This window comes from Mixophyes fleayi, chromosome 6, assembly GCF_038048845.1.
Source record: "Mixophyes fleayi isolate aMixFle1 chromosome 6, aMixFle1.hap1, whole genome shotgun sequence".
Classification (NCBI taxonomy): Eukaryota; Metazoa; Chordata; class Amphibia; order Anura; family Limnodynastidae; genus Mixophyes; species Mixophyes fleayi.
The window spans coordinates 147,557,624-147,582,900 of record NC_134407.1 but is presented as its reverse complement, the minus strand read 5'-3'; the positions used below and the strand labels follow the sequence as shown (position 1 = coordinate 147,582,900).

The window sequence follows — 25,277 nt, the reverse complement described above, 5'->3', positions numbered from 1 at the left end:
CGGTCTGCTCTGTACTTTACACTACGCAATTTGCGTTACTAAACTCCGCCCCTTGGAACCTGCACTACCCGGTGCCTGAGACAGGAAACCCGGCTTGTGGGATATACCACTTCTGTCCAGGGGGATCCGTATAATCTAACTAGCCAACACCTCGGACTAGTACACCCTTATACTCACAAATATCTTTAGTTGATGTTATAAAATAGTAATCTAAACAAAGCAATTACATTCGACTTTATACATTAAATAAGAGTGCGAGCGGGTTGTTCCATTGACACCCGCCTCCCCTGTCTGCAGCACAGAATAAGAATCCCCTGGCTAGTAATAGGGTGCAGATATTAAGAATATCTCTAATAATTTATACTGCTGCTGACACCCAGGATCAGATACACAGGGGCATAGGGGGGATCATGTCTGTGGCCTTTGCTTCAGCCAGACCCAGAGGGAAAGGAGAGGTCACCCAGCAAACTATACAGAAGGTAAATGATCTACAGGGGGTGTCTGACGGCACCAGCATTATTCTAAGGGGAGGAGAGGAGATAAATTCCTCATGTGTCATGCATATTATGCAGAATAGGGACACGATTCATGAGTGCGAGCTACATGAAGCTAAACATTATAAATGCATCTGATTGAATGAATATATATATATATATATATATATATATATATATATATATATATATATATATATATATATATATATATATATTAATTAATGTGGTTGTATATACAGTATGTGTATAGCAGCGGGATTTGCAAGGGCGCGATAGGAGATGCAGGTGGACTGCATCATCTCCACTGTCAGGTGGCATTTGCCTCCATGATGACATAAAGAACAAGATGCATGAGTGTCTTCATCGTTATCTGTAGATTAGGGAGGAGGGGTTGTGATCGAGAAGCTATATTTTACCATTGTCTGACAGGAAGTTACAATTTTCTCATCCTCTTTATACTGGTTGTGAAGATGAGACTCATGTGTAGCTTTAACCATCTGATGCAAAATAATGTCATATTTCATGCTACTTTATCGCTCTCATATTAACAAATAATTTACAGAATACTTAATGGATTAGATTGTAGACAATTTTGCAATGTTTTATTTTTTAATGCAGGGTATTTTATTAATTTAATGTGCTGTCATTGGTTGAGCATCGGCTAAACCTGCACCTATTTGGTAATGCAAAATATTTCCACACTAAACACAACTGTAACGCGTGTTTGTCAGTCCATATTGACTTGGCTTAAAGATTAATGCTACTCAAAATTTAGGACTTCTGATACATTACTGTATAGAATTAAAATCATTATGCTGGGTACTATAACTTGTTGCAATATATTCTTATATTTAAAAAGGGACTTGGGACTTGTGCCTGAAATCACCTGATGAAAACTCACAAACATGGAAATATGGAATTTGATGACAGTATTTTTAGTGTTTTAGTTCAAAGGGGCTTTTTTATGAAGCCATAAACCATGTGGAAACTCCTGGTATAGACATTTTTAAGTGAAATGTTCATTTAGTAAAGTCTAACGCAGGAGAATTACCCTTAGCAATATCTGTAAGCATAGAAACAATTAGTGCAGTCCCCAGTTTGTTTCCATGTTTAGAGGTATTTCTAAGGAAGGTTAGTTATTCGCAGCATATCTGCCATGACAGCAACAGTATCTTTTTTTAGTTTTGAACAGCCAATTTTTGGCAGAAGTCCGATTTTAAGTAAGTTGTAGAACTGATAACATATGCAGTGTAAATCTATTTGTGACGAAGGGTTCAGTGGCATTTGCCTAGAGCATTGTAAACAGCATCTTGTGACTTACAAGTACATAACTTTTTGTATGTCTATTTTGTGTTATTTTTGGTGAACAGATGCTTGATGAAAACCACCACCTCATACAATGTATAATGGACTATCAGAGCAAGGGGAAGACAGCAGAGTGTACACAGTGAGTGAACTACAGACTAAGTACACAGGCTTGTACATATAAAGGATCATTTCTGAAGCTGCAAAATAGCATTTTGCTATGTCGTGCGCTTATATTTGCTCATATACGCCTCCTATGCTTTCAATGGGATATCCTTTGCATAATGCAGTGGCATTTTATGCAGGAAGTCACATTTACAGGTGCAATTCTACAAATGGATTAACACTGTTAAAATTTACATATGTGACAGATGAAATTCCATTGTCAACTGACTCCTCTGATATATTTAAAATATGAATGAGACTTAAGTGGTATTTTAGTAGAGAAATTCAAAGTTGTCAAAAATGATAGCACCCATTTCTCATTTCGGTATGCAATTCTGCAAATGTTTCTCCACAAGGCACTTTATGCACTTCCATAATTTCACACTTTTGAAAGGGACACGTAGTGAGTTTTAGACGGTGAGACTTTGTATATGCATGCTTAGAAACCTCTGTGACTTGCTACAAATTCAGGATCACAGTCAAAGTTGCTGTTTTTCATAACTGCTCATTTTAATATCTTGGCTACAAAACGTTATCTTGTTGTAGCAATGACAACACTTAATCTGGTGCATAAATGTGACCATACAGCCATAATATTATTATTATTATTATCAGATTATAATATTATCCTTTATTTATAAAGTGCTGACATATTATGCAGCACTGTACATTGAGAGGATCAATCAATAAATTGCATACAGTGTCATGAAACAGAAGGTATAAATGTCTCTAAAGCAAAACGCACACCCCCTTCTGGTGCTTCATAAAAACCTTTATTCAGCTGTCACCAGGGGCTGCAGTCCCCACTAGAAAAACAAACTGAGAAAACCCCCAAATAAAGTGCTAAAGTGTCCAGAAAAGATCTAAAAATAATATAAAGCTAAAAAGGCTCCATATCTGTGGATCAAATAAACTTCTACCTGTAACGTAAATACTTTTAATTCAATTTTAATAAATGAATAAAAACAAGAACCAACTAATAAAACACAGATATCAGTGCTGATATTAAAGTGACATAACATAGACCTATTAAACACTATACTGGACCATATTACACAATGCTGTTAAGACCATATAGTGAATCAAATAAATATATTAAATTTTTTCGATCCACTTGTATAGCAGTCTTTTTAGTTTTATATTATTTTTACTTCTTTTTCCAGACACTTTTGTGCTATCTTTTGAGTGTGTTTTTCAGTTTGTAAAATTGACCCTGCCCAAATGAACTTAAAATCTAAGAGGTGTGGGAAGCAATACACATAAGGTAGCGGAATGGCAATAGCAGCTGTTGGTGGGGAAAGTGTGCTTTCCTACTGTAAGACATAGGCATTAACAGCCACCAATATTAATGCTATTAGTGCCTGCCCTTTTCTGTGCAGCTTTTGATGGTGTGGTGCATTTGGAATGAGGAGAGACAGTAGAGGGTGAGGATAGGAACAGACTAGTTTTTGTAGAAATGTTAACACGTCACCTATTGTGTGCAAAAATAGATGCATTTATCCTAGACTACTCCCAATTTACAATACTTCCCTTTACAACACCACCTTTCACTTACCACCAGGTATATTCCCTGTCTGAATGTATATTAAAATGTATTATCTATTATAGGTCACTCTCTTTATAACACAACTGCTATAATGTTAGTGCTTGTCACTGGTGGTATAAAGAGGTAGCACTAATGCAGTGTGTATGTATATGTTTGTATAGTGCCACAAGGTACTCAGTGCTTTACACAATTTACAGGAATATCGTAGAAGGATTAATATAGGAGGATTAATATACAATACAGGTAAATAAATAGAATATAAGTGCTTTGACTGGAAACTGGAAAATCAAGGAAAAGTTCCCTTCTCCAAGGCACTTACACTATAAATTAGTTAATGGGAGACAGACAGAACATAAATAAAAATTAAGTATTTTGATATATTTCAAGCTGGGTCACAAGGGTCAATCTCAGAAACTAACTCAAGGGGCTTACATTCTAATGATGTAATTGGTTACTTTGCACAAAGCAGTGTATTATCTACTGGAATAGTATAGGTCAATGTCCCAAGATAATTAAAGAGCACTTAAAGCCATTATTTTACTTTAATATTTATCAAATAGTGTGTACTATGGATCTGTGTAATATATATCAAATAACTAAGGTGTTTATTCTTTGCTAATATGTTCGTCACACTCAATTTCACCCCTCTGTAGCCTCTTACCATGTCAAAGAGGTTGTTCTCTAATTGAGAAGACACAAAGTAATTGACAGGTTTCCACACTTGTCAAGGACAGTGCTAAGTGGCATCAAATGTCACAGCGGCTCAAATCAATGCAGTCTTAACTTTTTGAACTGTATCCGATCCCATTAAGGCACTGTTTTAAAGAAGTGGGGGGGGGGGGGGGGGGCTTCAGCTGTTTGTAGTGGAGTGGGGATGTACTACTCTACATTTTAACAGAGCTGCCAAGGAATTTCAGGTGAACACTGAACAATGTATATTACCTTCATGGTGCATATCTTTTTTTTTTTTTTTTTTTTTTCTCGTAGATCTCTCTATCTCCATCTGTCATAATGGCATCCCTGGCAGGAAAGCATCAGTAACATATCTAGTGGTTACTCTAAGAGAGAGATGATAATCTCTGCCATACTGTACCTACCTTCAGAGTAGGCATTTACATGCTCTACAATAGACTGGTCTATGACATGCTAGTCTATGTTATTCCATGTTAATACAAGGGCAGATCTAGAATTCTGTCTTGCGGGGGGGGGGGGGGGGGGGGTGTTTAGTCCCTGTCCCCTTTTTGACAGCTAAGCATGCCTGCGGCTGCACACTGTGTGCAGGTCTGTTCTGCAGAGACAGGCAGGAAGAGTATGCTGCTTTGGCCGCTCTGATTGTATTTAAAACACAATCAGAGCAGCCGGGCAGGACTCTCTATCTGCCTGTCTCTGCTGAACGGACCTGCACACAGTGCGCAGCCGCAGGTAGCGAGCCCTTTCTTATCTTCCCCCCCCTCCACATCCGCGCGTGTGTTAATACAGTCCATAACATGTTAAGGCATGCCATACAAAAATACAATTATAAGTTTAGGAATAAAAAGTGGTTAAAAATGAATACAACAATTAATAAAGTAAAACGCAAAGTTAAATATAAATACACAGCCACCCAAACACATTTATCTATGTATTTTATTTTGGCCAAAACATAGACCAAACTTGAAATAGAATACACACTTTTGGTTTTCCTGTAAACATTAGAAGTCTGATTAAAGTAATTGGCATCTTTTGTGGATTGAATTAATTTAGTGAAAGTAGCTAAGGGAAGAATCAGTAAAAAAGTGCATTTTCGCTGTAGAAATGGTGATAAATGAAGAGATATTTACTTGATTGTGGTACCAAATGAAAACCCTATTAATATAAGGAACAATATAACATTTGCCTGAGTAGACTAAACACAAGTAGTAATTCTTTGCAAAGCTGACACAATGGTACTTCGGGGGGAATTCAATTCCCCCCGAAGTACCGCCGCGTTTTAGATATTACCGTTATTACGGTAATATTAACCCAGCTCTTTGATCGCAGCTCCCGCTGCGAGCAGAAAGCCGGCGTTAGAACTACTGTAATAATGGTAATTACGCGCACTATTACCGTAATAACCATAATAGTTTTAGCGGGGCGGTACTTCGGGGGGAATTGAATTCCCCCCTAAGAGAAAAATAGTGTAGCCTCTTGCATGGTGCAAATTTGGCATGGACCCCTGGCAGCAAAATGGTTAAAATCCTATGGTTAATTATTGTCACCTGTGGCTAGGGATGTATCTAGCAGATGCTTATGACTCACTACTCCAGGGACCCCCTCTTTGCTCTTCTGAAGAGCAGAGCAGGGTCTTCTGGAGCAGGTGTATGCAAATCATACAGTATCTTCCACAGCAGTAGTTATTCCACTGCCTGTGGAAGATACTGGAGTGAAGATAGATATTTTTCATATTATTGGAGACAAAGCTCCTATGAAACACTTCTACCTAGGAATTAAAAGGCTTCTATTTGGAGGGTTGGAGGGGAGCACAAATACTCTATGTTCAGGCTATTGAAGTCTTTCTTGCTTAATTTTGGATTTTCTTTATTTTATTTTTTTTTGCTGCATATTGTAGATTTAAACTGAGGCATTACATATCATTGTACAACACTGGCCTGTAGATATTGTTGTGTCCAGTGCACAGAGCAAAGTGAGGTTTATTATAGCCATGGGCAATTGCAATAAATAACTTTGCCTGGTAGTTGTAAAGACATTTGTGAAAAGCACAGCACAAGCCTCCTACACTGGGACTCTGCAAATGTGATGTGTGAACAACATAAACCTTTAGCGCAGCAGGTCAACAATGTGGATGGAAGTAAACAGCACAAAATCGTATATAAGTACAGACAAAAGTTTTATAAATAAATACATGCCAGCTGTCAGTATCGGGTGTAAGATTCACATATACGGTAGTGTGTGTAAAATGCAGAGAGCGGAATACCTGGATGCAATATCAAACTTTATTTAAAATGGTTCAAAGTAGTTCATAACAAAGGTTAAATGAACGGACCTCAAAAGAGCCATACAAGTGTAATATGATATAAAAGAAAAAGGTGTCACAGCTCAACGCATTTCGTTCTGATCAACAGAACTTTCTCAAGAGCATTGAGAAAGTTCTGTTGAAAGTTCTACTGACAGCTGGCATTTGCCGTTCTTATGGACACAGGAGCGATGCGCCTTACTTACATGTAAGTAATGGATACATTTAATTTGGGGTGATTCACTTCAGATTTTGAGATTGGCTTCTTTATCATTATTATTACATGTCCAATCGGATCCTGTACTGTGGGACACATTTCCATTGGGACGTAAGTTCTCCACCACCATCGGACTGTTCCTCATATGATCGTTGAATACACCACGGACTGCATGTATTTATACAACTTTTGTCTGTACTTATATACGATTTTGTGCTGTTTACTTCCATCCACGTTGTTGACCTGCTGTGCGCTATAGATTGATGTTGTTCACGTGATATTTTGGAGGTCGGAAATCTCCACTATTTAGCAGCACGCTGGTCGGTTGTTAGTCAAGGAGTTAGTGCGCTGTTGTCCCCATTTTATTTTATTAAAGTGTTTTGTGTGATGTAAGTTTATGTCTGTTTTGTATAGTGCTGTATCACCTCTCCTTTTATATTATGTAGATATCAGCAGATCCTGCACAGAAACCTGGTGTATCTGGCAACTATAGCAGATTCCAATCAGAACATGCAATCTCTGCTTCCTGCTGTGAGTATGGATGTCCACATTACCACACACTTTCTCAAGCTACGCCAGAGTTAAGATACTGTGGCTCTCCAGCGATTGTCCAGTGCAGCCCCAGTACGTCCTACCCTGAAATTCAGATCTCTCTGACTTCCACCGAAAATGGCCTTGTCACCTGTTTCCATGGTCATTGTCATTTTTACCACCCTCCTTACTGTACTGAGATTGATCCCAGAGATTCACATGAGACACCCAAACACAAAAGAGTAAAACAAGTCGCAATTCTGACAACTGCACCCGGATGACGGCTGTCAAGGGATGGCTTAACTGGAAGTCTTAGATTATCAAAACAGGGAGGTTGTCTCATTGAAGCCATTTTTAGACCCTATATGTCTGCTGAATTATTTTGTGTAAGGCTGTCTTGCAGTTTTTATATTTTCTGTCTACACACAGTCTCCATAGTCAAACACACCAAGTTCCGTATATGTCCTGTTTTGTTCCAGTGCCAGAAATAATCATTCAACAACCTTTCTGCCTAACCAATTCAGTATTTATAATATAGAATAGGGTTTTTGAACTATGGTCCTCTAATAAAACCAACCGTACACCATTTTGTTAAGAAACAGCAGGTGGATTCATTACTGGAAAAAACAAAACTATTTGGTTTGTACTTTAAAAAAAAACGTGTCCTAATACTTATCTAATATTTTTGGGGATCATTACTGATCAAATCAGATTTATTTACCCGTGCATGAAGGAAATCCTCGAAATATGACTTATTGGGACGTACTTGAAGACCAAAGTTGAGAAATGATCTAGTGAAGGAATTAAGAAACCTTTTATCTTTACACTTATTCTTGCTTGTACTTTGTTTTAAAGTGGTTCATTCACACTAAAATTACAGTTCTCCCAAACCGTGGATGGAGCTGAACCAATATTCATGAAAAGGCAGCATATCTGTTCGCTAGGAACTTGCCACTTTGCTGAAACATTTTTGTCTTGCAATTGGTGCAGCCCACAAAATGACTCCACTCTGTGTATTTTAACAAAAAGTGAATTATCATTCTTAATAAAAAATAACTTTTTTTTGTAGATTAAATTGCAGGTATCTGCATTAGTAACTGTCAAATCTCCAGTAATATAACATTTTATAATCCCTTACCAATTAACACATTCTTTAGATCAGTTGTAGCAACCTATTACTCTCCAGCTGTTGTGGAACTAGAATTCCCAAATTTACTTGTAGCTCTATAACAGCTTGCAATCCACTGCCTGCTTTACACAAATGAGCTACTAAACAAATAACTGTTCTGTAAAGTCACCTGTGGTATTGGGAGACCCTTCCTATTACCTCCAGCATTCTATGCAAAGGTGAGGAAAGCGGCAGATTCATTAGGCATTCTAGCAGTATACCAACAAAAATGACAACTGAAAAGACAACAAAATAGTTTATATGGTTATTTATCAAATTTACTTAAAATTAATTAATGATGGATTACTAGTATTATATGAATGTATTCTCACTACTATGATGTTTAAACTTAATTTTAATTATTTGCGTTTGTGTCCTCACTGTGACCTGTATCATTTGCCTATGAAATGACATAGTTTTATTTGCAGCCACCAACACAGAACATTAATCTGGGCCCAGGAGGGATGAGTCAAACAGGCCCCAGTCAGAGCCTCCACTCCCAGGGCAACCTGAGTGACGCACTGGGTGCCAGCCTGCCGCCCTCCTCCCTCATGCAGAGTCAGATCAGTAATGGTGAGGCCTCTCTTTTTCTCATTACAGTTGCCTGGCAACAGAGGCGCAAGTGTTAAGTGTGTGTGAGGACCTGTCTGACATAGACGGCTGGCAGGGATCCTGAGGACATTTGTGTGTTCTTGTGAGAAACAATGAAGAACTGCATGTGTCTTTTCTCCATTTGTAGATCATCTTGGCACACGTGTACTAGCATGAATTCATGTGCACAAATATTTTTAAATTCTATGTGTAAAATTATCTGTTCATTATAATAATAGTTATTTCTACAGATTGCATTTATCCACAAAAATTGAGTTTTATTTAATGTTTTGTGAAACTGCGTCTCTATATATTGGATGTGGCAGATGGTGTCCCCTCCAATGTCATATATCCATATGTCCATCACAAAAATTGTCATTAAGTGTCCAGGTAATATGACCAAATAACAATTTATTTTCATGGTAGTTTGTTCATTTACTATGATAATCCTTTATGCATTTTCAAGTTAATTCCCATGTGCTCTGTGGGGTTCTTATTATTCTTTTCTCTTTATTTTTAGGGCCCAACCATGTGTCTATGCAGCAGTCTGGTCAAACAACTATGCCTACAACGAGCATGAGCATGGCAGTGAGCTCCCATGGCACAGCCCCCGGGTATAGCCACACTGTGCCCAGCTCTCAGAATATGCCAATGCAGAGCCAGGGCAGTATAGGCAACTATGTTTCAAGGGCTAATATGAACATGCCCACTAACCCAGGTAAGAGGAGAGCCATGCCCCTGTTTTACATTCATGGCCTGTCTAAGATTTTTCTCACTAAAAAGACTCTGGCACATACTCGCCGACCAAGCCTGCAGTTGGTTCTCACCGACCAGACCTTCTGCTGGTTCTTACTGACCAGACCTTCTGCCGGTCCTCACCAACCAAACTCATGGTCTTCCTTACTGGCCAGAGCCCAATCATCCATACTTATTACACTTATTGCTTGTCCTCACTATCTAGGCTCCTTTCTTGTGTTCGCCAACCATACTTTTTAAACTGTTTATCCTTGCCAAATACTGCACCAACTAGGGGCCTGATTCATTAAGGATCTTAACTTGAGAAACTTCTTATTTCAGTCTCCTGGACAAAACCATGTTACAATGCAAGGGGTGCAAATTAGTATTCTGTTTTGCACATAAGTTAAATACTGACTGTTTTTTCATGTAGCACACAAATACTTGATAGCTTATTTGTACACTTACATTTAAAGTTGATATTTGTGTGCTACATGAAAAAACAGTCAGTATTTAACTTATGTGCAAAACAGAATACTAATTTGCACCCCTTGCATTGTAACATGGTTTTGTCCAGGAGACTGAAATAAGAGGTTTCTCAAGTTAAGATCCTTAATGAATCAGGCCCTAGACTTCTAGGGGTAAATGTATCAAATAACGATTTTTGTAAATTGCCAATATGCGGCGAATTTGCATGGTAAATTCAAAGTGGCACTAGCCTTTAAAAAGCTACCTTCTTCCATTGCTTCATGGTCTAATTCTGGCACTCATGTGCCCATTGTAGACGCTTTCGCCAGTGGACTGGTCAGCATGGGCAATCTGAATGGTCTGCGGCTACACAGCCCCATACACAGCAACCTGCGATGCACTGTGTGTTCTGACACGTTTGTGTTATAGCCAGCATTAACTATTTCAGCAATTTGTGCTACAGTGGCTCTTCCGTGGGATTAGACCAGACTGGCTAGCCTCACCCCCCACGTGCATCAGTGAGCCTTGGGCGCCCATCACCCTGTCGCTGGTTCACTGGAGATCCTTCCTTGTACCATAAGACCTGTCTTTTTTTAGAGATGCTCTGACCCAGTCGTCCAACCATCACAATTTTGCCCTTGTGAAAGTCGCTCAGATCCTTACACTTTTCCTGCTTTCAACACAACAACTTCAAGAACTGACTTTTCTCTTGCTGCTCGTTATATCCCAGCCCCTGACTGGTGCTATTGTAAAGAGATAATCAATGTTATTCTCTTCACTTGTCAGTGGTTTTAATGTTGTGGCTAATCGGTGCATATTGCGCTTGGCAGTCAGCTGTGTCCATGTCCTGGTAGTCACCGCTGTTTGTGGCATTTGCCTAGGTTGTGCAATTCCCCAAGTTGCTCCCGGATTTGCTCACTCCTACCAACTTCAGTGAAAACCACAAATAGCAGTGATAAAAAGAATATGGAAGTGGCTCACTGACATTGCGCAGTATAGCCACTTCATGTCAGGAATAGAAACAGGAAACATTGGAAGACCTCAGAATGTAAGGTATAGAGACAATGGTAGGAGTTGATAGGGTCCTTCCAAGCAATGAGAAGAAAATGGTAAAGTGTCTACACTCTTTATAGAAACTAGGTTACAATATAAAATATACAGTAATTAATATCGCACAGTAAACAATGCTAGCTTCACAAAGGCAGATGATTAAGCAGATGTTCTGTATCTATCATTTACACAGATATTGAGTTACCAAGTGTTAATGACATTTTATATTAGTCCAATAAATATTCCTTTAGAGAAATATATTATATTCAGGTAATAGGTTGTACACCAAAGTCAGATAAACGTTGGTAGAAAATAGTCCTAATGTGGGTGCCACACACAGAATCAGTCGCTGTCGGTTTTCTTCAGAGACAAGTAAATGTCAAAGAAAGAAGAAGTGATTACTGGCACTCACCCATTCTTGTGCATGCACTCTGTGTATGATTATACTCCTTCTTCCCTGCTGCTAGGGAGGGTGGAGGTAGGGGAGGGGGTCAAAGGGCTGCAGTGTACTGTGAGCCTGTTAGGGAGATATCCATCAAGCATTTTTCTCGTTCAAAGACTAGTGGCTCTCTTCCCCGTTCTTGACCCTCCACATTAGTCTGTATTGCCAGTAGAGGAAGGGGGTGGTACTGCAGATCTCTGGTGCTACTGAATGAGGGCAGTATTGAAATCTCCGTCCGTTTATCAATCATACGCCTTTCACCCGTGTAAACAGGCTTCCTCATGGATAATTTCGTATGTGCAGATGCGCTGATCAGCTTGTCTTAAATAGTGGTGAAACCATTAGGTTAATTGGTTGTTTGCCCTCTCCCTCCATTGGTCCTATCTTGTTGGGAGGGATGTGGATTAACAAAAGGTGACCATTTCTGGTATCTCTTCTCACAGTACATTGTAATGGATAATTAGAGAGTACTTAATATATATAATAAAATCCACAACTTCATGGCAAGTGCAAGTAGTATTGCAAAAGTATTATGTACGATTGTTGAAACTAAAGAGGGTAGCAGAAGCATAAATAAAAGGTAATCAAGATAATGTATATCACAATGCATGAGAGTGCCAGAGAGTAGAATGGTAAAAAAAAAACCACAGTAAATAATTATGAATGATAGTGTCTTGGTAAATGCAAGAAAATTTGCAAGGAGCAAGACCATTAATGTACAGTAATGAAATATAAGTAGGTTAATTTTAATTAAAGTCCCTATGTTGAAAAATCAAGATTTAGACCTTTGAGGGATAGTGTGTTTAGGTTCTTAAATCCATTTGGCTTCTTCTTTGGAAATGGAGAGGGGGGGATTATTTGCCAACCAAGTTTTGGGGACTTTTTTGATGCCCAGAAACTTGATACCTGTTTGATCATGGTTGTTTTGTTCTCAGAAATGTGCAGACACACTGGGGGAGATTTAATTCAGCGCGCTGTGTCTCTGGAAAGTCCATGGAGACACAGTGCGCCGATGTTATGGCAGGAATCACTGCTCATTTTTCCTCGCATACCATAGAGGTGCATAGAAAAATGAGCAGAGAGTCCTACTGTAATGGCTAGCAATGTGCGCAGCCGGACATCATGGTGATACCTGTACGGCACATCGCCAGTTATTGAATCTCCCCCACTGTGCGTCTCATATAGATTCTTCATGTTACACATGTGTTTTACTTTGCTTAGGTTCCTAACAGTACGTCCCACATAGTTCACAAAGACATTCAAGCAGATATACAACACCAAAGGTGTCTCATGAGATTCTCTCTTTTATCTTGTATGTTCTCTCCGTAATGTTGGATTTGAAGGCAGTGATGGGCTTAGTGGTAATCTGCTTGGTATTTTACAGGCTTGAATCCTATTGCAATAGAAAAACCCTCTTCTGTGTTCTCCTAGCCATGTTTCTGTGCCCTCCTTGATCCCTGGTGGGTTTAGATTTATTATTGTGTAATGAAGGTCATACTGTCATGTTAAGAGTTGTTATAAGTTTTGGTGGCCAAAAGGCAGTTTCTATCTATTTAACCATTGTTTGTGATGGTTGCTAGAGGAAGTGATATAGGTGTTCATAAGCTCTTTTTTCCATAAACATCTTCAAGGTTACCTTTATCCAAATAGATTTCGAAGTCAAGAAGTTCAACCCTTTCTTGACTGATGTTCGGCGTAAAGTTCATAGTCAGACTCTTGAGGGTATATTTACTAAACTGCGGGTTTGAAAAAGTGGAGATGTTGCCTATAGCGACCAATCAGATTCTAGCTGTCATTTATTTAGTACATTCTACAATATGACAGCCAGAATCTGATTGATTCCTATAGGCAACATCTCCACTTTTTCAAACCAGCAGTTTAGTAAATATAACCATTGGTGTTAATGTATGACACAAAGGATTCAAGCTCTGTCTGAGAGCCCGTCCATACATAGGATGTCATCTATATATCTGTACCAACCTAGCAGGTTGATACAGACGCTATATGGGTGGTTATGCCTAATGTGTGTATTTTCCTATTGTGCCATAAACAGATTTGCATAACTAGGGGTAAATTTACTGCCCATAGCAGCGCCGCAAATCTGTCTATGGCATTGTCCTTGGTACCGGAAGTAATTATGCTCTTGAGTGAACCTGATGGCTTCAATGATGAATTCAATTTGTTGAAGTGGGATATCTGATTCTTTGGTAAGTAGCTTTTTACATGTTCACAACCTGTACCATGATCAATGATATTACATCGCAAGTCATCAATGTGTAGTAATTCTTCCAAGAGGTCCTGTTATCGTTATTCAGGACCTGAGTACTGTTCTTTATATAGATTATTTGGGTGGTGACTAATGGCTGCAAGAAAAGATCGATATACTGTGTTATGTTGGAAGTTAATGAATTGATGCCTGATACTATAGGCCTGCCTGGCAGTTTAGCGAGTGTCTTTTGATTTTTAGGTAGACAATAGATCCCTGGGAGGCTCTTTATGTGTAAAAATTCACCTTCTGACTTATTGAGGATGCCCTTAGTGAAAGTGTCCTTTAGGAGCTTGCCTAATTTTTTGTTCAATAACAAGGTTGGTTTCTGTTAAGCAGTTCACATGTGGTTCTGTCTTCTAACTATGTTTGAATTTCTTGTAGATAATCAGTTTTGTTTAGTATAGTCACTCTTATCTGCGGGTTTCATGACGATGTTAGCATTTTATCTTAATTGTTTCATTGCTAGTTGTTCTGATTTGGTCAGATTCTCTTTTTTTCTTTCTATCGGTAGTAGGTAACTTACCAAGGTTTTTCTCAACCATTCTCTGGAAAGTCTCCACCTATGGACCTTTAATATATTGCTGTTATGGAAATCTTATATTATTTTGGACTAATGGCACATGGTAACTCAATATTTGTGTAAATGACAGATACAGAACATCTGCTTAATCATTGGCCTTTTTGAAACTAGGATTGTTTACTGTGTGATATTAATTACTGTTTATTTTATATTGTAATCTTGTTTCTATAAAGAGTGGGGCACTTTACCATTTTCTCTTCATTGTCATCTACTTTGTTCACTTTTATATCACACTTACATATTAGCAATTTGCGTGCCATTTACAACTTACTACACACGCTGTTTTCCTACTATTGCGCCTTGGGAGTTTTTGGCTGCTTCCAATCTGGGTAAGTCAGATTGGTAGCAGCCTGATTGGGGCCGCAGGTGAAGTCACACCAGGCCGCTGGCTACCTGTTATTCACCACTAATGTACAACATCCCACTTGTATATTAGGTTAGACTTTTTCTGTTATATTTGTCAAATAGTGACCATGATGCATCAGCAAGCTGCCACTTCCCATTACACCACAGCACAAGGAGGAGGTCAGCATTATCAAGGCCAGTCTTCAATCTCTATAATGAGCCAGACTAACCAAGGAAGCAGCATGATGGGTCAGAGGCCCCTGGGGCCATACAGATCATCACAACAAGGTAAGGTTAGATGCATTAAAACCACGCATTAGCTATGTCTCAGAGATAAATGGCAATTGTTTGCTAACACCGTCAGAGGTGAAACCCTTACAAATAACACTGCAATCAAAACTGCCATAAAGAGCCTTCCATCTTCTCATGTCTGACAACGCTCTCTTTTTATACTTTGTTTATAAATATACGTATCATTTGTTGGACTGTATGACTGTGTTAAAATATCATTGACTGTTGGGGCATATAATCTTTTGTTTTCATATAATATGTCTATTAGATACACATATATAGATTTTTTTTGGTAAGCAGACATCATCATTTAATGTTCATGCAGAGTGAAACAAGTTACAATGTGCATGCTTGCAAATGCCAGTTTATAAATAATTATAATGAATTAAATTATAATTATTATGAATTATAATGAATTTGTCCATTAGGGGGCACTATTTCTTTTATTTTTTTTTTCATTTTACATCAGTTGAAAAATCAATGTTACAGTATTCACGCACATTAGTAAATGCAAGTAGACTATATGGACAAAAGTATCTAGTCACACCTGTTAATTATTGAATTGAGGTGTTTCAATCAGACCCGTTGACAGAGGTGTATAAAATCAAGCACCTGGCCATGCAGTTTCCATTTGAACATTTGTGATACAAAATGGGTCATTCTGAAGAGCTCAGTGACATGAAGCGTGGTACTGTGATAGGATGGCACCTTTGCAATAAGATGGTTCGTGAAATTTCATCCCTGCTGGATATTCCACGGTCAATTGTAAGGGATATTATTAGGAAGTGGAAGCGTTTAGGAACAACAGCAACTCGGCCACGAATTGGAAAACCAAGTAAAATCACAGAGCGGGGTCAACGACTGCTAAGGCACATGGTGCGTAAAAGTCACAAACGCCCTGCTGATTCCATAGCTGAAGAGTTCCAAATTTCCACTGGCATTAATGTAAGCACAAAAACTGTGTGGCGTGAGCTTAATGGAATGGGTTTCCATGGCCAAGCAGCTGCATGCTAGCCTCACATCACTAAGACCAATGCCATGCGTCGGATAGAGTGGTGTAAAGCACACCGACACTGGACTGTGGTGCTGTGTAAACGTATTCTGTGGAGTGACAAATTATGCGTCTCTGTTTGGCAGTCAGATGGGCGAGTCTGGGTTTGGCGGATGCCAGGACAACATTACCTGTCTGACTGCATTATGTCAACTGTGAAGTTTGGTGGAGGAGGGATAATGGTATGGGGCTGTTTTTCAGGATTTGGGTTAGGCCACTTATCTTCAGTGAAGGGCAATCCTAATGCTTCAGCATACCAAGTCGTTTTGGACAATGCTATGCTTCCAACTTTGTGGCAACAGTTTGGGGAAGGCCCTTTTCTATACCAACATGACTGAGCCTCGGTGCACAAAGCAAGGACTACGAAGACATGGTAAGATGCATTTGATGTGGAAGAACTTGACTGGCCCTGACCTCAACCCCATCGACCACCTTTGGGATGAACTGGAACGGAGATTGCGAGCCAGACCTTCTCGTCCAACATCAGTGCCTGACCTCATAAATGCTGTACAGAATGAATGGGCACCAATTCTGACAGAAACACTCCAACATCTTGTAGAAAGCCTTCCAAGAAGAGTGGAAGCTGTTATCACTGCAAAAGCGGGACCAACTCCATATTAAAGTATTTGTATTTGAATGTCATTACAGTCCCCTGTTGGTGTAATGGTCAAGCGTCCGAATACTTTTGTCCGTATAGTGTATGTTCTATGTAAAATACAACATATAGACATATATACATTAAACTACATATTTGTAGTAAAATAATGTGAAAAAACGCCCCATGAATAGTTTCCCTTGCAAAACATGCCTGTTCACTGTGAGTATACCTAATACCAGATGTATTCTTCATATCCCTTATGCTTTCAGGTTCTGCCCAGCAATATCTGGGCCAGGAGGAGTATTACAGTGAGCAGTATGCACACAGCCAGGGTTCCTCTGACTCTATGAGTCAACAGTATTACACAGATGGTAGGTGTCTTTTCTCCCTATATAGATATGTCGGCAGTTTTCAGCAAGCTGCCTATTTTCTATTTTATTTCAACCTGTTCTACCTAATGCTGATTGATATTGTTACTGCTGTGAAATAATCCCTTAAAAGGATCAATTAACATAAAATCAAAGGCATCATATAAAAGAGCTGTTAACAGCATTCATAAATATATATGGATTTTAGGCTAGTAATCCTGTACCATGCTTCATGTTGTATATTTAGAGATTTATATGAACACCTAAACCCAATGTCATGTGTGTAGTATTCCCTCACTTTTTCATCATGAATATCAAAATATATCCCATTTATTGCAGCTCATGTTCCACCATATTAATAGTCAACTTATTATTTGGAGATACTGCATAACATGTATTTTCTAGATTGTTATTACTTCTATACAAGGGATTCTTATTTTTATATGTTGTCCAATTTGATGCCACAGAGGGCGCTGCATAGTCTCTCACTACTGTTCTGTAATCTAGGACATGGGGACTACACTTACCAACAATCCTCGTACGGTGAGCAGAGCTATGACAGAACGTTTGATGACTCCTCGCAGCACTACTATGAAGGAGGTTAGACAAATGGATCATTCTTACATACCATCAAAACAATTACCACTAACATTGATCATGTGCACATATGTGGTGTAACCCATTGCGACCAGTCAGACTTTGTACCAGAAAAATTAAGAAATCTGATTTGTTGCTATGGGTTACGTCACATCTGTGAACATTGCACCATCTTATTAATTAAGCCACCTTGTATGGGCATGGGTTTGCTATGTTGGACAGTCATATTGTATAATCTAATGTTATCTCTTATTTATGACTTTAGAACAACTACACACATGTAGTGTTAGTATAGTTTTTACTTTTTATTCAGTGGAAGTAGTTTTCATTCTAACATGTTATGAATAACCACACATCTATTTTTTAAAATCTGCCTATTGCCTACTCTCAGTGGACATTTTGCAAACTAATATTCAGCATATCAATTCAGTGTCCCAGTGATGTCACTACTTCCTGCTGAATTGAATGGCTGCGTTCTCATGAATGTACAATATGGCTGCCTCCACCGTGTGTAGGCGATGGGTACTCATTAATAAATGCACATAAGTTCATTTTTGCCTCTATTCTTTCTTAAACATCTATAACAAACAAAATCAAAATTAAATTACGTTCAGCAGTAGCATATTTCCACTTTAAATATTAATATACATACCATATGAAAGCGTTTTGGGGCAGTTAGTTTCCATTTTGGTTCTTTAACTTCCAAGGGAATACAGCTGCAGGTTGAAAATGAACATGGTTGCAGCTCCTTCTCTTACTACCTATTCCAGCCATGACTACAGGTTACTGGCCTGATCATGCATGCACATGTAGAGCAATGATGACCAGTAACAGCAAGTGACATGAACTGATTAACCCTTTGTAGGAAACACCCAGTACAGCCAGCAGCAGAGTGGATACCAGCAGGGAACTGGCCAGCAACAAGCATACTCCCAGCAACAACAATATTCCAATCAACAGAACTATCCTGGACAGCAGCAGCAGGGATACGGTAAGCAGGGCAGTGGTGGCTTCATTGCCATACAAGAGTTGCCTCCAAAATAGTCAGTGACCAAGTTATTGTCCTCTGTTGTCAGCAATTTAAGACCAAGAAAACCTTCCTGTGGAATCCTTTAACAAGTTATCTGATATGCTTAGAAATAATAAAATCTCCTCCCATGGGCACAAACTTATGTCAAATATCTCCCACTAAACTCCTTATAATTTTATATATATATTTATGAGATGCGGAAAAGTCCTGCAGTTTAGACAACCCTGCACATGTTTACATCATCTAATGAAATCTGTTATTCTTCTCAGTTCCAGCACAAGGCTCTTCCTCACAGTATTCCAGCTACCAGCAAGGCCAGAGCCAGCCATACTCCAGCTACCGGGCACCCCAGACAGCATCTTCCGCCCAGCAACAAAGGCCTTATGGCTATGAGCAGGTAGTGCATATCATATCTCTGGATGTCGTCAAAGCTTTGCAAACTTTTGTGCATAGGACTCAAGATGTGCGCAGAACTGAGGATCTTTTGGTCCCCTGTGATGTGCACATGAGGGGCTGGTCAGCCTCTAAGATTACCATTGCTTGATGTATTACGGTAGTAATTCATCAGGCTTATGGTGGTTCAAGGTACCCTGTTCTGGAGAATGTTTAGGCTCACTCCACAAGGTCGGTGAGTGCTATCTGGCCAGCATGGCATGGTGCCTCGACTGAGCAGCTGTGTCAGGTGACTACCTAAGCCTCTGTTCACACTTTCACCCGATTCTACAAGTTCAATATGATTGCATCCAGGAATACCAGTTTTGGGAGAAAGCTGCTTTGCGCTATTTCTTCTGAGCATTCCCATCCATGATGGCAGCTTTGGGACGTCCCCAATGTACCCGGTGTGCCCCAATGGATGCAGGAGACAATTGGATTTTTATACATTAAATCTATTTCTCTTAGTGCAGGCCTGGCCAATCTGTGGCTCTCCATGTGTTGTGAAACTACAAGTCCCAGTATTCTAAGTATTCTTTGACAGCTATCGGCTGGCTATCTACTGGCAAAGCATGCTAGGACTTGTTTCTCCTTTTGTGTGACATGTTCTATTTTGTTGCTTCAGAAGGATGTTGTCATTCCCTCTTTTCTGTTATTTTATCTTCCTGTTTGTCTCCTTTTCTGTGAGGCTTGGTTAAACATAAACTATAAACTTAACAGGAGAGGGGTAAGGGGGAGGAGCTATGGACAGCTATTAAGATTCCTAAAGTGCCCACACACCTGGATCCCCTACACTATACCCCAATGTACCCGGTGTTCCTGAATGGGAGAAACAGATTTAACATAAGTATATAAATCCTATATTCATTCACCATATTACTTTATGTTCTTCTCCAGGTCCTCCACTCCTCTCATGTAGTGTAATTAATTATTCCTTCCCATTTCAAACTAGTAACCGTGGCATTAATGCTTGTCTTTTTATCCCTTTATCTCCAGGGTCAGTATGGAAATTACCAACAATAAGCAAACATTGTGACCCTACAACATCTGTGCCCCTAGTCTGAGGCCGGCAGGACTGTCTATAATACTTGTATCAACTTTATGCCACTCTTACTGATTCCAAGACGGATGAAAAAGAGCAGTAAAACCAGCCTAGACTCTCTCCATAGAACAAATGTGACACACCGTCTAGTCAAAGGAAGAACTCAAAGTTCAATGTTTTTTTTCCCATTCATTGTTATCTGTGATGTTACATTGCGAGTTCAGAACACAGAGGATGGTTTCCCAGTGAAGGTGATGTCGGCTAAGCCAGTAAAGTATAGCAAACTGCAGTGGGACATGACTACACTCTACATATAAAGTAAACAGGGGACTGAAGTTTTGCAGCAGATAAGCTGAATGACTGTGTAAGATATATGGCTGTCTCATTCTGTGTATGGTGATAAGGAAACAATCACATGCACAGTTGCTTGCACAGTAGAGGCAACCATTTTGTATGTGTTTTTGAGAATGCAGTCTATCGTTTATTAGGAACCAGTGACCACTAACTCATGAATATTGGTTCAACCCACCACTGGGTTGGTTCCGTGGCTGCCTCCACTGTGGCTAAGCGACCGGTGCACTTTAAGAGCTGTAATAAAATTATGGTGGAAAATAAGTCAGACATTGGCAGTCTATATCATTGTAAGCATCATTTGTATCTGCATGTAGATAAAATGTGTTGCATGGCTTGAAAGGGCCACTAAACCCAAAATACAATGGTTTCAATATTTGAAGGCATATTATAACATAGATATATATATATAGATATAGATGTATATAGATATATATATGTATATATATCGCTATAGATCTATATCTATATAGATATATAGATCTATATCTATATAGATGTGTGTGTGTGTGTGTGTGTGTAAAATTTCCCATACTTCACCTGACCCGACCCTGACATATTTGACATTGTGTTTAAATAAATATGCTGTGTGCGGTTTTGTTCAGTTACGTTAACCGGGTTGTCAGACAGGAAGTTAAGTACTACCCTATGCAGCTTAATCTCAACATTTGCATATATATTTAATTATTGAAATATGTTTTACATGTTACAAGTAGCTTTTTATTTAAGGAAACGTACTTCAGTTTTTCTAATCTGTAGTAGAAAAATTCCAGGTAGAATCTGGTTATTATGAGTTACATCACCTTTTTTGCATCAGTTTTTCCTAAATGTCCTCCTGACAACAGGGAACAGTAGCTTGCAACCAGGAAAATATCAAGGTTAAATGCAATGTCAAATGTCATTCCTTCACTCCTGGTATGGAAAGTGATAGGCCCCTTACCCACTGACATTCATGTTTGCTCCAAAAATGCAAACGATGTGTGAAAATAAACTTGCACACGTGATTGGTAAACGTTTGATGTGCAGTTCACATGCGGATGATATGTACTTGACGTCTCTAGATGGATGGGTTCTTAGTAAAATGGGGACAATTTATTATTTGTAATCCAGTGGGATCTTTGTGTGTATTTGGAATCCAATAAAATTTAGTTTGTAGTCCATCAGAAATTGTACTTCATGGGAAATCTTAAATTGTAATCAACTGGAAGTCTTCATCTATAATTGTAATGCACATGAAATTGTAATTCCTGGAAGACTTTTTAAATAATTTGTAATCCACAGGAAATAAAAAACAACTGCTTGCTAGTTTGCACTCCCCACTCCGGAATTAATTGACCTGGAGTGTCATTTAGCCGCTCACTCAACCACTACCCATGATGTGATTGGCTGGTTGTGCAGTGATTCCCTGGGACTCTCTGCAATAATCACACATCAGTAGAGACTAATTGACTTTTTGTTAATGTGAGAGCTACATTAATGTCAATGGCCCATTAACTTCAATGGCCTATTCATTTCAATTGTGTTCTACATGTAATGGACAACCCCAATGACATAAATGGGTGTTTGAAATGCTGATATAACTGCTCTTGTAAACCCCTAATGAGTGTTTATACAATGCACTCACTTACAGATGAATGAAACTTTGCAAGTGTGCTGATATGTTTTGAACACACTGAAATGGATCAAGAATTCAAAAAATGTGCTGCAATGCAAATGCATGTCAACGCAACTATGAATGCAAATGGGTATAAATTCATTAAATAGAATGGATTTTATTTTTATATTGCTCTGTATGGCTTTTTTTTTTTTTAAAACGCAAGTCAGGTGCAGTGTTTAAACACCAGTGGGTAAGGGGTCTTATATATATATATATATATATTTATGAATATTACAAGATGCCTTTTTTATATTTGGTCATTTTGTGTTTTAGGATTACTATTCCTGACATTATTGTCATGTGCTGCAATCCGCAGCAGTGGAGGGTAGATATGTTCTAATCAGTTAAAGCCTGGCATATACATTGAAAGGGATTTCTCTTCTTTTATGGAAGGATTTTTTATGCAGTGGGTAATTCTTTAGTTTGCTCATCATAGATGCGTGGCTCAGTAACAGTACAGAAGATGAGAGAATCCAGCAATTGATATGCTTTGATATGTGCTGGCGCTGCATGGCCATTAGGGGGCAGCAGCTCACAAGTCTTCAGGCATTTATGTCTGGATTGGAGTAGAGTAATGTAATGTATTTATGAGTGTACACAGCACTGTCTGGGTTTGATTGTGTGTATATTTGTTGTTTGAAGTATATTTTAAGGAGCACTTTTGGAGAAGAAAGAGTCTTTTTATGTATCTGTCCTAATTTGTATGTATCTTATTTAGTATTGCTTTACTCATGAGATGTACAGTATGTACATGGTAAGTTTCACTTTTAAATGGTTGTAGAGAGTAAGTGTGTTTTTGGCTGATTCTATAATGATGCTACACAGTACAACCATTAAAGGAGGGGTAGTAAATTATGTTTTATTTATATTCTATTTAATACAATGTAGGTACTACCTTTGCTGATGTTGCACCAGTCAGTTTTACTGGGGACATATTTAACTATATACTGTTTGACTCAATAACTAATTACTTTACCATCTATTGGCTGTGAGAAAGAGCTGCACTCCATAATCTGCAAGGGTTTGGCTACACTGAGAATACTTTAAGTCAGGCCTGTCCAACCTGCGGCCCTCCAGATGTTGTGAAACTACAAGTCCCAGCATGCCCTTTCAGGTATCAACAGGTTGTCTACTGGCAAAGCATGCTGGGGCTTGTAGTTTCACAACACCTGGAGGGCCGCAGGTTGGACAGGCCTGCTTTAAGTTATTGGTTTTTGCATGTCCCCCACCTCATACATTGCTTTACCTGTCTGGTTTCCTTCTGTGCTTTCCATCAAGGTCAAGCAGACAAATATACAGCTCAGAGAAAGGTTCTGTGTTGTATCCAGGGGCATCTGTCTGACTGATATGAGAACCTTGATAAAAGACAGTAGGATGCCAGATTTGTGTTGTATCCAAAGGTAACATGAATAAACAACTTTTCCTAGATGATATTCTGAATAAACCATAAGGTATACTGAATAGGAGGTTATGTAGAATACCATAGCAACACATTTAATTTCTAGAAAAGCACTTATTTTCCTCTCCAACCCAAATCTCATCCACAAGATTTGATATATGCGATACTTCACTACACTTAAGTGTATTGAATTAAACAATTGATACTATATAATTGAATGCATTACATGATATGGAACACAATGAAACACATCTTCAACATTCATCCTAACTGCATAAAAAAAAAATCTATTGCTAAAACCATGCACATTCCTCAAAAATCTACGTAACTAAATGGCTTTCAGATTTATGAGGCGATTACTTTTAATCTGAACCTAACAGAGTTGGTATTTTTTGTCTATACACAATATTGTTCATTACTGGAACAGCTTTCTGTCAATTAACCATTTCATTTGATAAACCTTGTGTAAATTGCTGATATCCCTCCTAAAGTAATAGGAAAATCCGAAAATCTTGATTTATAAAATAACAAGAGAAATGTGAATAAATGCCAAATTTTTCTAATTTATTTATTTATTTATAATAGGTTTAATATTATCTTGGGAAGCCTTGGCAGCTTACTAATTGCTACACAGAGCAGCACTCGCCTATACACAGTGGTTACAACCAGTGTACAAAAGAATGCAGCCTACAAGGTTGATAGGGACGTCACTGATGCATATCAGTAATCCCTAGTGAAGTAATCAGCTGCATATTGATTTATCCCATACTTGCCTACTTTTCCTACGCCCTTTCCGGGAGATGCGTAAGGGAAGTAGGGTAAAAAAAAGGTGAGTTGTGCTGGATGATGCAATTCGAATTATCAAGTGGGTGAAATAATTGCATCATCAAGCCCTCATCTTAACAATATACTTATAATATCATTACTTTAGCTTTTTCTTTTCCAACAAAACAGCTCTGAAACTGTGTTACTAAGGACCTCTGTCTCTTTTTAGATTTCCCTCTTCCTAGTTTAGAAGTGGCTCTGGGGTGTGTGAAGAGACTGTATAATATTTCATATTTTCTGCACTGCTATATGTTTTAAGAAATTGTCATAACATCCTGGAATTTGATTTTTATTAATATAAAAACATTTCAAACACTTTCTGCTCTGTGTCATATTTTTTTATATCAGAAACCTTTTGTGTTTGATGTCAATATTATAGAATGCATATTTAAAAATATTTTACATGTTTCTATGATAGCGCTAGTTGAGTGCCATTGAGTCTCTTTTCTTTCCTCATAATATTTTGTTCTTTACCTCTTTCAAGAGGCCTATCAATCTTACGGATTTATGATTATAACAGTACTGCCTGAGGGCATGGCTTAGTGGCAATGGATATGTGATGTTAAATACTTTTGTGTCAAAAAAGACAAAAGTATTATACGAGTGATACCTTTATTGGCTAACCCAAAAAAATATTATTATATTTGCTAGCTTTCAGAACACAGATGCCCTTCATCAGGCAATTTACAAATGATCATTCTAATCCCCTAATTATCCTTAGTGATCCGGTTCCAT

The 25,277-nt window shown here is 38.6% G+C and overlaps 1 protein-coding gene across 1 annotated transcript; it reads left to right on the top strand.

The window, feature by feature from the left end:
- The first annotated feature begins 302 nt into the window (after positions 1-302).
- Positions 303-24,857, top strand: SS18L1 (SS18L1 subunit of BAF chromatin remodeling complex). The gene is made up of 11 exons (XM_075176760.1): positions 303-479; positions 1,868-1,944; positions 7,169-7,253; positions 8,850-8,994; positions 9,533-9,730; positions 15,025-15,189; positions 17,111-17,212; positions 17,717-17,809; positions 18,672-18,797; positions 19,106-19,233; positions 20,265-24,857. The coding sequence occupies exons 1-11, from the start codon at positions 411-413 to the stop codon at positions 20,289-20,291; spliced, it is 1,215 nt and encodes a 404-aa protein (XP_075032861.1). The 5' UTR covers positions 303-410; the 3' UTR covers positions 20,292-24,857.
- The last annotated feature ends 420 nt before the right edge of the window (positions 24,858-25,277 follow it).

Bases quoted from the DNA above. Each gene is read 5' to 3' on its own strand.
- SS18L1 (XM_075176760.1), top strand. From the start codon at position 411: ATGTCTGTGGCCTTTGCTTCAGCCAGACCCAGAGGGAAAGGAGAGGTC. The intron at 1,945-7,168 runs GTGAGTGAACTA...TATATTATGTAG, and splicing joins AAGACAGCAGAGTGTACACA to ATATCAGCAGATCCTGCACA. The intron at 8,995-9,532 runs GTGAGGCCTCTC...CTTTATTTTTAG, and splicing joins GCAGAGTCAGATCAGTAATG to GGCCCAACCATGTGTCTATG.